Below are 13,311 nucleotides of genomic sequence, written 5' to 3' on the forward strand. Positions count from 1 at the left end.
ACATGCAAAAGAGCATTTTCAGCACCATTTGTGGAAGAGACTGCTCTTTCCAATTGAGTGGATTTGGTGCCCGTTCAATAATCAGTTGACCATAAATGAGAGGGATGTTTTCTGAAATCTTAGTTCTATTCCATTGATCTGTATGTCTCTCCTTGTGCTAGCGCCATACTGTTTTGATTACTATGGCTTTGCAACAAATGAAAATTGGGAAATGTGAGTTCTCCAACTTCATTCTTCTGTCCAAGCTGGCTTTGGCTTTGTTGAAATCTTCTATTTCATCTTATTTTAATGCAATTCCACTGAGATATATTCATCATTTTATCAATGCAAAGTGTATAATCAATGCCTTACAAGATCACGTATTTGTGCACTTATCACCACAATCAACTTTAGAACAATTTCATTACTCAAAAACAGAAAAAAAGAAATATGTAAATAAAAAGGAAACCCAAAACATCCTGTGGTAGTTAGATTCAGTTGTCAACTTGGCTAGGTGAAGGCACCTAGTTCTGTTGCTGTGGACATGAGCCAATGGTAGGTGAATCTCATCTGTTTCTAATTACATCTGCAGTCGGCTAGGAGGCGTGTCTGCTGCAATGAGTGACCTTTGACTTACTTGGCTTGTGCTTAAATAGAGAACACAATGTAGCACAGTTTAAGCAGCTCAGCATTCCTCATCTCAGCACTAGCAGCTCAGCCCAGGCCTTTGGAGATGCAGAAAGAAGTCACCCTGGGGAAAGTTGTTGGAACCCAGGGGCCTGCAGAGAAGACCAGCAGAGACCATCTTGTGCCTTCCACATAAGAAAGAACCTCAGTGGAAAGTTAGCTGCCTTTCCTCTGAAGAACCAACAAAATAAATCCCCTTTTATTAAAAGCCAATCCATCTCTGGTGTGTTGCATTCCGGCAGCTAGCAAACTAGAACACATCCTATACCCCTTATCTGTCTCTATTATTTTTTAACAGATTTATCAACACAATGCGCAATCCATCCTATGTATGCTATCAATGGTTCTTGGTACAATCACATAGCTTTGTGATGGTTAGGTTCTGATGTCAACTTGGCCAAATGTTTATGCCCAGTTATCTGGTCAGGCAAGCACTGGTCTGACCATTGCTGCAAGAATATTTTGTGGCTGATTGTTAAATCAAAAGGCTGGTATATTAAGTCATCAGTCAGTTGATTGCATCTGTGGCTGATTACATCTGCTATCTACTAACGCATGCCTCCCACAAAGAGATAATCCAATCAGTTGAAGGCTTTTATGAGAGAAGAGAGTTTTTTACTGCTTCTTCACCCAAGGAGCTTCTCCTCTGGAGTTCATCCAGATCCTTCATCAGAGCTGACAGCTTCTTGTCCTACAGATCAGCCCTACAGATTTTGCACTCTTGCATTCCCATGGTTTCATAAGGCACCTTTATAAATCCCATATTTACAGATCTCTTCTGTTGGTTCTGTATCTCCATAGAACCCTGACTAGCACAGTTATGCATTCACCACTGCAGTTAATATGAAAGCATTCTCAATTCTTCTGAAGCAAAGAATCTCACAACTCTTCTATTCCCATATTATTGATAGTTAGCTGTAGTATAATGCCTTTCTTACCATTATTACAAGAATGGTACAATGTTGCTGCTAACTATAGGAGGGAAAAATGGAAGGATCTGAAAATGTCAATGATTATAAGATTTCAAAATAAGTTTCTAAGCAGCAAGAGAATTGGAGATGTTGCAAAGGGAATGTTCAGTATATATGAATGTTTTAAAAATATAATTTATGTACATCATAAAACATCATTAGAAAAATCAGAGGACAAGGCAATTAGTGAGAAAAAATGAACGACATCCGATATAAAAGTGCAATAGCTTTTATTTTTGTATGCTGTATGGCAGGGTCTTATTGTAGCATAATTTGTTGTATTTTGGGGTTTTTTTTTTCTTGGGGGGCGTGTTTGTTTTGGGGAAGTGCATGGACCAGGAATCAAACCTGGGTCTCCTGCATGGGAGGTGAGAATTCTACCACTGAACTACCCTTGCACCCCCCTGCAATAGGTTTTTGATGCAAACTGTATATATAAATAACAAGAAAAACATAAGGCTCGGTGAAAAACTAGGCAAAAGACATAAACAAGAACTTTTCAGGAAAAACAAGATACACTAGTAAACAAAGATACATAAATCACATTATTTTATATATCTTCTATTCGGAAAATGCCCAAATATGTCAGGCACTTTATTAAATATTGATGATGTGATACCAAATCCAACATCCTAGATACTCAACAGAACAAAGTTTTTATTATCCAAAAGTTCCAATTTGCTACTTATTATTTTATTATCCAAAAATTAGTTTACTAGTTGTTCTTTAACCTGTGCTTATATCTATGCACCTATCTCCTTTCCTAGTGTCTCTCCTATTGGTTCTTTTCACATATTATGTGAACTATTATGGTTAGTTTTATTGCTTGCAGTCTCTCTCTCCAATCAAATGCCAGATCAATTTTCTGAATTGTGCCCCCATGAAGACTTCAATCCTATTACTGTGGTCCCAGGGAAACTTCAATATTTAATGCTTCTAAGATAAATTCAAATTCCAATAGCTCTCACGATCAGGTTTGCCAGCTTTTTTATTCTGTCTATCCATTGTTCACTTACCTTATCCTTCAACTAAATGTCAAACTCATTTACATAAACATTGACTCTTCTCATGATATTATTCCTGTTTTCCCCCCAATCCTCAAAAATATTTCCACTCTTTAACATGCTAGACTCATCTTTATTGACTGAAATCCCAAGATTTTATAATATACTCAACAAAATTTAAAATTGCTTGTGAATAACTTGCATTCCTTTTTATTCATAAATATATATTCAATATCCTTATTAGATTGTAAACATTATACAATTAAATGTGATTAAGTTACTGTGAATAGAACTGTAAAATGCTAGAAGATAAACACAGTATTAACCAAATCTCAGCCTTTTTTGCAAGTGACCTAGATGAACTACAGTAAGCTATTCTATATTTCAAAGTGTGCATTTTTATTCCACAATCATGAAAAATAATGCCTAACACTTGGTAATACACATGAAGGTCGTAATTTAGTGTCTAGGAGATGTTACGTTCATAGTAAGTAATTTTTCTTTCTCTACCAGCAGTGTGTCCAAATGTAAATCTCTTGGGCCCTGTATTTCTTTACTTGTAAAATAAAAACAATAAAATCTGTCCTACCCACCTGACAGGTACGCATCCAAAAACGAATGCCTCAAAAAGCACAGGAAAAGATGTTCGGCATCATTAACTATAAGGAAATGCAAAATTAAAACCACAATGAAATATCATCCCACATGTACTAGAATGGACACCATTTTAAAAAACAGAAACTTTCAACTACTTGAACTGATTCAGAGAAGTGGGAATACTCATTCAATGCAGGTGACTATGTAAACTGGTGCTACACCCATGTGATATTAGGGATATACCTAGAAGAACTGAAAGCAAGGATTTAAAAAGATATTTGCATACTAATGTTCAACATGGCATTAGTTTGTTAGCTGTTAGATTGCAATATACCAGAAATGGAATGCTTTTAGACAGGGAATTTAGTAAGTTACAATTTACAATTCCAAGCCTATGAAATGTCCAAACTAAGGCTTCCAGGGAGAGATACCTCAATTCAAGAAAGGCCAATGGATCTGGAACAGCTGTCAGCTGGGAAGTCACGTGTCTGGCATCTGCCGGTCCTTTTCTCATGGACTCCATTGCTTTCAGCCTCTGTTCCTGTCAAGGCTCCTCACTTTGCTTTTCGGGCTGGCTTTCATCTCTTGGCTTCCCTTGGCTCTCTCTAGGTTCTGCTTTGTTTAAAATGCATGGTGATGTCTGCTGGTCTCCAAGTATCTCCAAACATCCATGTCTCTGTTCTCCAAGTGTTGGCATCTGTGTCAGCTCTGTCATTTTTGACTCTCTCCAAAATGTTTCCTCTTTTAAATGATTCCAGTAAACTAATCAAGACCCACCTGGAATGGTTGGAATCACATTTCTATTTAATCAAATGTCACACCCACAATTGGGAATTGGGTGTATAACATCTCTGTGGAAATAAACTAATTAAATTTCCAACTTACAGTATTGGATCAAGATTAAAAGAAATGACTACTCCCACAGAATTGGATCAGAATTAAAACATGGTCTTTCTGGGATACAGAACTCTTTCAAGCTGGTACAGCATTATTCAAAAGATGGAAGCAACACAAGTGTTCATTAAATTGATGAATGGACAAATGAAATGTGGTATACACATATGAAAGAATATTATTCAGCTGTAAGAAGGAATGAAGTTCTGATGCATGCCATAACATAAAGGAACCTTGATGACTGAAATAAGCCAGAAAGAAAAGGACAAATATTGTGAGCTCCCTGGTAGGAACTAATCATAATAAGCAAGCTTATAGAGAGAATCTAGAATGTAAGTTACCAGAAGATTGACTGGGGTTAGAGAATGGGCAGTTGTTAACTTGTACAGAATTTCTATTTAGGCTGATGGTAAAAGTTTGAAAATGGGTGGTGGTGATGGTAACACATTATTGTGAATGTAATCAACAACAGTGAGCTATATAGGTGAATGTGATTAAATAAAGAAACTTAGGTGTATATATTATGAGAATAAAAATTAAAAGATAGAACTCTACAACACAGTGAACCATATTGTAGCAGATAATACATAAGCATGTTCTTTCAAGTGTAATAACAATTGTACGATACCAATACAAGGTGATAATAATAGAGAGTGATATGGGAAAAATAAGCTAATGTAAGTAATGGATGGCAGCTATTTTAATAAAATTATCAATTGTAACAAAAGTAGATACTGTTAAACATACAGCACAAATATAAAAATAGTATCATTAATAGTAGTAATAAATGCTCCACATTTATTCAAGGTGTTGATGGAGAGGTTGTGTATGGCAAACCTATATTTTATGCATGATTGTTTTGTAAACTCACAACTTCTCTAATCGAAAGGTAAGAGGCAACATTTAAAAAGTTTTTACTAGGTGGAAGTGATATAGAACACACACAGTGCCTGCCCTCAATGACTCTCTATAAGCTACTGCTCTGATACAAAAATAAAAGGCACCTTCTGACATGGCTTAAGCAGAGAGAAGAACTTCCCTACATCACTCAGCCACCTGGACCTGGATGTGGCTCCTGGACCGCAGGGAGCAGTGTTTTTACTGTCACCTGTCTCTTTATCTCTGCTTCAGTTTTCTCTTTCTGCATGTCCCTTCTCTCTGCTTCTCAAACCATGGTAGAAGAGGGCCAAACACAACTGAATTTTTATAATACAGACATATAGGGACTGTCCCTCTCTTTCCCTGTTGGTTACTTCCCTGGCCCCTACTCCCCACTTATGCCTTGTTATAGATTAAATCATTATTTTGTTTTTAGGTTGCTACCAGAATGTAATATACCAGAAATGGATTGGCTTTTACAAAAGGGATTTGCTAGGTTACAAATTTACAGTTCTAAAACCATGAAAATGTCCAAATTATGGTATCAACTAGAAGATACTCTCGCTCACGAAAGACTGACTCCATATGGGGTTTCTCTGTCACATGGGAAAGCACATAGTAATGTCTGCTGGCCCATTTTCTTGGGGTCATTGCTTTCAGCTCCTGGTTCCAGTGGCCTCCTTTCTAAACTTCTATCTCTTTCTGTCTCTCTGTGAACTCCTTAAGACTCCAGTGAAGCAATTAAGACCTACCTTGAACGGATTCACCACATCTCCATGGAAACAGCCTAATCCAAAGAACCCACCCACAATAAGCCTGCACCCACAAGATTGGATTAAAAGAGCATGGCTTTTTGGGGTACATAACAATTTCAAACCAGCACATGCATGTCCTCCATAAAGACATGCTTAAGTCTTAACTGTGACTGTGAACCGATTTGGAAATGGGATACTGGAAGTTGACATTATTTGAGGTGAAGCCAATAGATTCCTGTTGTTTAAACCAAGAAAAACAGGACCAAAATCATTAATATGATTCAAATGTCAGTATTTCATAAAATAAATATTCAGGGATGCCCCATGCCCTTCTCTCTCCTTTCCATCCCATTTTACCTCCCATTAAGTAACCAACTTCATTAGTTTCTAATTCATACTTCCATGTTTCTTTTTACAATGTTTCTCCTTCTTTCTTACCCGAAAGTTTACATACTATAAAACTTCTTTTGCATCTTGCTTTTTTCTCTTAAAAATATATCCTAGAAATCACTCTGCATGAGTTCGGAGAGCTTCTCATATTTTCAGCTGGATTGTACTCCACACTTGGCTCCTAAGCTTGAGCATTTAGTTAGTTTCTAATATTTTATAATTACAAATAATGTCACAAAGTTAAAACTGATGCATAGTACTTTTTCCATCTTATTGGAGGTGTTTCTTGTATCTTCAAAGTAAATTCCCAGAGGTGAGATTAATGTGCCAAAACATAGATGCCTAGGTAGTCCTATTGCTTATTATCAAATTCCTCCCCACTGGAGCTTGTCAATTTTGAGCTCCAACAACAAGAAATGAGAATGTCCACTTCCGTATAGATTCACCTATAGAGTGCATGGTTGAACATTTGAATTTTGCTAATCTTATAGGTAATATATTGTAACTCAGTGTAGCTTCAATCTGCTTTTCTTTCATGAATAGTAGAAGTAATCTTTTCATAAGTTCATATTTTTTTATGAACTGTTCATTTATTTTGTCCATTTTCTGATATAGCTTTCCCTCAGTTTTTAATTCTTCTTTTTAAAATTAGGGACAGGTCCCCTTTCTCTGTGGTTCTATACTACTCTTGAGCAATGCAGCTCTATCCAAACTAACCTACCTCCTCTTCTGTGCTGGGGCTTGGCCTGGTCATGCACCTGCCACCCCCACCTGCCAAGTAGCTTCAACAGAGAAGTGGCTTGAGAGGAAGTGGCATCCACATAGGCCCTCATCAGAGGGGCAGATGCTTTGGAGTTCCAAGATCATGATGTCATCACCAGTCTCATCCTTGAGGGGTTTGGTCCTGTTCTGGAACTCTGCCATCTGCTAGCCAAGCAGGTCCTGCTGTTCCTGGTACAGCTGGACCACATCAAAGGCCTGGCTCTGAAACCAGTAGATCTCCACATACTCAGCATCCACGTATAGTGATGTGTGGCACAGGAACTTCACCTTTTCCCTGATGAGGGCCAGGATGGATGCTCCCCAGGCTTGATCACCATGGCCTCCTCTCGAATGGAGAAGCTAGAAGAAGTGCTCAAATCAACCTCTATCAAATTTAATTTTTTATCACCTAATTGCAGATCAAGAATCTAAAGTAAACCATTCAAATGGGGAAAATGGGGCATGCCACTGGATATCTGGTTTGTTTTACTCGGGGAGTAATTTTCTTTAAAAAAAATGTGACTTGTTAGATTAAGAAACACACAAGACACATTACAACATTACAGTGTGTGGTCCTGGACCAGCCTTTGGTTTGAAACAACCAGCTGCAAATAAAATGTTGGGACATGTATGCCAGTGTGAATGTTTTCAAGGAATTAATGAAGTGGAATGTTACTGAAAGGGATTCTTTGACAAAAAAGGCAAGTTTCAAAAACAGTTTGTACACTATGATCTAACTTAAAAAATTACACATTTGCTTAAATGTGTAGTGGAAACAATCAGAAAGGAAATACACCAAATTGTTGATGGCCAATTTCTGTATGATGGGGAATACGTGATTTATATTTTTGTTTTATTTTCTAATTTTTAATAATGCATAAGTATAGCTTCTTGATAACAAATGATACTTAAAGAATTAAAAACTATGACTAAAGACATGGGTGCATTTCAAAAGTAAAAAGAATACTTAGTAATTTTTCTTTTAATTTGTATTTTTATGTGATCAATAAAAATATTTTGTTCAGATGTTTGCACAACATCACTATTTCTACTGTTGAAATAAATATAACAAGATTTCACATTGAAGCAGTATAGGTTACCTGTACTCTTAATGATAAGCAAAAGAAGTAATGACATCAAAGCAACAAACCATTTAATTGAGTGGTATATTCGAGAATTTCACTGGCATACATCATGGACAATGAATCAAGCTATGTGAAATGTTCATATCCATGAGGATTTCAATGTAAGTAGCATGATTTTTAACAACAGATCTTGAAATGTTCTTTGCAAAGTTCTTCTTTTTCAGAGAGATTGAGAATATAAATATCTAAGACTAAAGATGAAAGTATTACTAATTTGAGAATACACATTGCACAAGAATCTATATTCAAACATAGTCATTAGAGCATAAATAAAACAGATTAAAATTCAACAATTCAGTGTACTTTTGATAGATGTTTTAGTTAATAAGTGATTAATATTTGAGACTTAGAATGTGTCTGACTTTGTAAAATTAGGGATTCCATATATCTGTAAACAATATTAAACATGTATACTGCCTTCTATTGTTAGTATTTGTTTTGTTTGTTGAACATGGTAACTAATTACTTTCTGTCACAATCTGTGATCTCATTAGTAATTACTCTCTCATTCTGATGGACTCTATTAGCTTTGATTTTGAAATACGTCATTGGAAAACCTCTATTTTGAACTTATATATCCATTTGTACATTATTTGACTTATACATAATTATATTTTGCTGAGTACTAATTTTACATTAAAATGATCATTTTCTGTTTTCTCCTCATCTCCCTGACTTTGACAAACATTTTTATCATATTAAATCAGTTTGCTTCAAGGACCATATTGGTTTCAGAATGTTATGAGGTTTACTTTTCATAATTCTTTTCATAACATTTATTACTTCCTTATTTCTCAGACTATAAATAAAAGGGTTCAGTAAAGGAACTACTAGGGTATAAAAAATAGCAACAACTATATCTTTATCTTCTTCTTTAACTGAACTTGGTTGACCATACACAAAAAGAAGAGAACCATAGAATATTGAAACAGAGAGAAAGTGGGATGCACAAGTGGATAAAGCTTTGCCTCTTCCTGCTTTGGATTTCATTTTGAAAATAGTGTAAAGGATGCAGAGATAAGTGATTACAACTATGGTAATAGTAAAGACTTGAATTGACCCTGCAAAGATAAGTACCATCAGTTCATTGATATAGGGGTCAACACAGGAAAGACTGCATAATGGAAAAATATCACAAAAAAAGTGATTGATTTGATGAGAACCACAGAATGTTAACCTAAATAGTAGCCCTACATGAATCATGGGATTCAAGTTTCCAGCTATGTAGGCCCCTGTGAGCATTTGAATGCAGAGTTTCTTTGACATCCTTGTGTGGTACAGTAATGGGCTGCATATTGCCACATACCGGTCATAAGCCATAGCTGCCAGAAGAAAGCAATCTGTAGTTTCAGCAAGACAGAGAAAATAAAATTGTGCCATGCATTCATAAAGGGAAATCATCTTGTCTTCTGAAAAGAAGTTTCCTAACATCTTGGGTGTAATAGCACAAGAACAGCAGGAATCCATCAGAGCGAGGTTGCCCAGAAAGATGTACATTGGTGTGTGAAGACGACGCTCCATATAAATCAATGACACCAAACCAAGATTCCCCACCATAGTGATCAGATACATGGCAAAGAATATCACAAACAGAAGGGACTTCAGGTCTGGTCGATCCGTAAATCCTGTGAGGATAAATTCTGTTGTCATTGAGTGGTTAACTTCGGTCATCTCCACCTTTTCTGTTGAGACAGGAATTATGAAGAAATAAGATTCTAATTTGGAGTGGGTCTTATTTCCCTATAAATTCCCTTTTATGCAACAGGCAGAGAGACTTCTTCAGTCATCCTCTATTGTCTTTCAAATACAGGCACACATACTTCTAGAGGAAATTATTTGCCTAAACTTCAGCTCTATGACCTCAAGCTCTGAAGTCAGGATATATAGAAGTATGTTGATAATTGCAAAGAGAGTCCTACAATAGTAAAGCTTTGCTGGGTGAATATATGCAAGGATGGTGTACAAACTATATTTGATTCAGTATTTCCAAATAATTTCATTGTTAGTTTTTGTTTTGAATATCCTTATCTGTATACTTAAAAAGCAACTGTTCTGTGTATGTACTTTTCCACTAAAAAAACATTTTTCATTTACTATCTCATTGGAATTATGTTTGAAAATTGTATAGACTAGATATGTTAATTTATATATCTTAGGAAGTACATAAAGAGTACTAAGAATGAAGGTGGGGATTGTTCACCATTAATGGAACTTGTCATGGAAATTGAGAAATAAATATACACATATTTATTTAATAAATAATTTGCATATATCAACTCAAATTTTTATCAACTCACTGTAGAACTTTTTCTTGCCTGTGCAGAACAAATTCTCTGAGAATACTTGCAAAAACAATTTGTATCCATTTATTTTACATATATCTTGCTTTAAAGGTCTCCTCAATGTTCTAAATATTAGGTTTATGGCCACCATATGCTAAAAATGGTGTATAAATTATGATATTTTACAGATGTAAAATATATTATTTGATTACTATTTAAGCTCACATTCTTTTGATCATTTCTAGATCTGTTTAACGTTACTGGAGTTCACTGGCCATAATTTCCCAATATTGGCATAAACAATATTCTGGTTCCAGAGAAACTCTAAACTTTGGCCCCTTTAAGATAAATTCAAATTCTATAGGATGCCATTTAAAGTTCTCTGTATCTTCATTTCCCACATTCACCAATAGCCTTTCCAGCTTTCTCACTCATCACTCAGTGCTCCTCTTCTTCCTCCCTCTCCCCCAAGTTCCACACTTCTTTCTGTACGTAATGATTCCGACCATGCTACTCCCTTGTTTTTGACCAAATATCAAAATTATTTCTATAAATTATTTGAGGCATAGTTTGCATATAATGCCACTTAGCAAAATTTTAACTAAATACTCCAGACCACACTTATCTCCTTTTTTTCAAGCCATCCAGTTTGTTTTATGTATCCAAAGCAATCTAGGATAATCTACATTAATTTTCTTTATAGATCCATGCCCAATTTCCTTATTAGATTAAGGCATTTGAGATTAATGGTGACATGTATCTTCTTAAAATATTTTTATTTGAAAAAACAGATAATACACTTAGAACCACCGAAAGTGCATATCTTAGCTAGCTTAACCATAGGCATATTTAAATAAAGTATCCAAATGCTCATTGTAAACCAATGTTTGCATAATAAGCTTCATAAAACAATTTTAAATTAAGGTAATAAGGAAAACAAATCTACGAATTCAGATAACAAAGTGTCTCGAATTCTAAATATTAGACCTTAACTGTGAATGTTCTCAAAATGTTCTTAAAATTTCAACTTATGTATGAGACTAAATCAAAAAATGTTTATTTGGTACAAAATTTATATTTTGACTATGCATGTCCTGATTTAACTTATGTAGGTAGTTGGTTGAACAACATAAGTACATGGAACCGTGGGTAGGTCATGAGATTTTGTTGGTTTGTCCAGTGATGCCCCGATTAATCCCAGAGTGATTCGATCAGTGAGTGGAAAAGTATTTGCAAAATCCCGTTCGGGGAACGACGAAAGCATTAACACCAGATCCTTACCGGCACTAACTTTGTCTTGTGAATTTAAATGTGCACACAGCTTAGCAGTAAGAAGGAAGTTCCACAAACATTAGTGAGGAGAAGGGACTGTAGTAGAGGAGGAGATCAGAGCCAGCAAGTCCTGATAGGGAGAGAAACTGAGGCAGTCCAGGCCTCACGTCCGCTTCTTGATCCTTAAAAGCAGAAAGTGCATGATGTTTTGAGTAAAGGGTGGAGAGTGAGAGAATGGACAGCAAAGATAAGTGAAGATTTTTTTTTAAATGCCTTTTTCTACTTTGAAACAATATAAAGTAGCCTTATTTAAAAAAAAAAAAACAACAACTTAAAATTGTTAAGTAACTCAATGAAGGTTTTCATCCACAAAAATCTTTAGGCGAAAATTTATACTATTTGAAGGCAAACCAGACCATGGTTAACTGTTCTTGTCACTCTTTCCTCAATTAACTGCAACTCTCCGAAGAGTAAGGGCTTCTATTTGTTCCTAGGCTGTAGCCACTCCTTCAGGGAAATCTGTGAAAGAAATTTTTGGAAAAGATGTACTTTAACCCAAGGAAACCTGACCTTTTAAACCGAAATAGAGTACTGACAGCGCTAGCCCTACGGGTATGCAAATGAGCATTTCGCTCATTTTGTGAGCCAGCAACTGCCGGTAGTTCTTGCATGGGTGGAGCCACGGCTGAAGGCAGCGTGATGCAGAACCCAAAATATTTATTGAGATGTTATCCAGTTCCCGGAGGCTTAGAAGCGCGGCCGGTCCTTCGCATTCTGCCCTACGCGCGCTCTTGGCATAGGTCACGGCCCCACGCGCTACAGACCCAGCAGCAAACTGCAAAATAAGAGAGCCCAGCGCTGAACCACTGTTAGGAGGATCTCTATTAAGATTATGAGCCAGCTGATACCTATTTGGGCGAATCGTTTTGTCCGCAATTAACCAAATTTCTTTCCAACTCGCTCTTCTAGTCCCCAAGCCAAAATTAGAATTATAATGAAAGAAGACTACTGAAGATAATTTTTTATCTACAACATGTTTCTTGATGAGAAACTTGACTAACTTGCAAGTTAATTCTATTTTTAAATCTCTTTAACTCAGTCTTCTCAAAACAAGACCTCAAAAAATTGTTTCACAACTCACTGTTATTTTTCTTCACGGAAATCTTTAGTAAAAGGCGAAAGACTTACACGGTTTTAAGAGAAACTTGACCATGAGAGTGATGGCCTTGCTCATCTTCCCAGATACTGGCAGATCACTTGTTGTGGTGGTGCCTTTGCACCTACCTTGTAAAGAATTATCCCAAACATGTTCACATTGGATACAAATCTTCTGACAAGAAAGTTATTCAAATAATAGTTATTCAAATAGATAATACCGGTAATAATTCTCATATATCTGCATTGCATTCTGGTATGCAAATTAGCTAGCCACACAAACCAGAACTTTCCCTAAACTCTGCCTCCTCTACAAATGAATGGAGAGACAGAGAGATGCGGGACTTGATTCCTGTTAAGTCCTGTCTTCCACGCAGCAAGTGCATGTGCTCAGTGTAGCATTTACCACTTCACAATTACCATTCTATCCTACCCTCCCTCTTTGATTCCTTTCTCTTCAAAAAAAAAAAAGTTCAAGTCGAAACATATTACAAATATCTATGTTGCTATAGTAATGACCTGTTAGTAAATACTTTCCT

At 36.1% G+C, this 13,311-nt stretch overlaps 1 protein-coding gene and 1 non-coding gene across 2 annotated transcripts; both read right to left on the bottom strand.

The window, feature by feature from the left end:
- Positions 1-8,756: 8,756 nt before the first annotated feature.
- LOC143673189 (olfactory receptor 5K1-like) lies at positions 8,757-9,734 on the bottom strand. The gene has a single exon (XM_077147509.1). The coding sequence runs from the start codon at positions 9,732-9,734 to the stop codon at positions 8,757-8,759; it is 978 nt and encodes a 325-aa protein (XP_077003624.1).
- Positions 9,735-12,714: 2,980 nt separating this feature from the next.
- Positions 12,715-12,830, bottom strand: LOC143673191 (U5 spliceosomal RNA). Its single transcript, XR_013170238.1, has one exon. It is a non-coding gene; the product is annotated as a U5 spliceosomal RNA (small nuclear RNA).
- Positions 12,831-13,311: the final 481 nt, after the last annotated feature.

Source organism: Tamandua tetradactyla, unplaced genomic scaffold, assembly GCF_023851605.1.
Source record: "Tamandua tetradactyla isolate mTamTet1 unplaced genomic scaffold, mTamTet1.pri scaffold_179_ctg1, whole genome shotgun sequence".
Classification (NCBI taxonomy): domain Eukaryota; kingdom Metazoa; phylum Chordata; class Mammalia; order Pilosa; family Myrmecophagidae; genus Tamandua; species Tamandua tetradactyla.

Coding starts and splice junctions, on each gene's coding strand:
- LOC143673189 (XM_077147509.1), bottom strand. CDS start 9,734: ATGACCGAAGTTAACCACTCAATGACAACAGAATTTATCCTCACAGGA.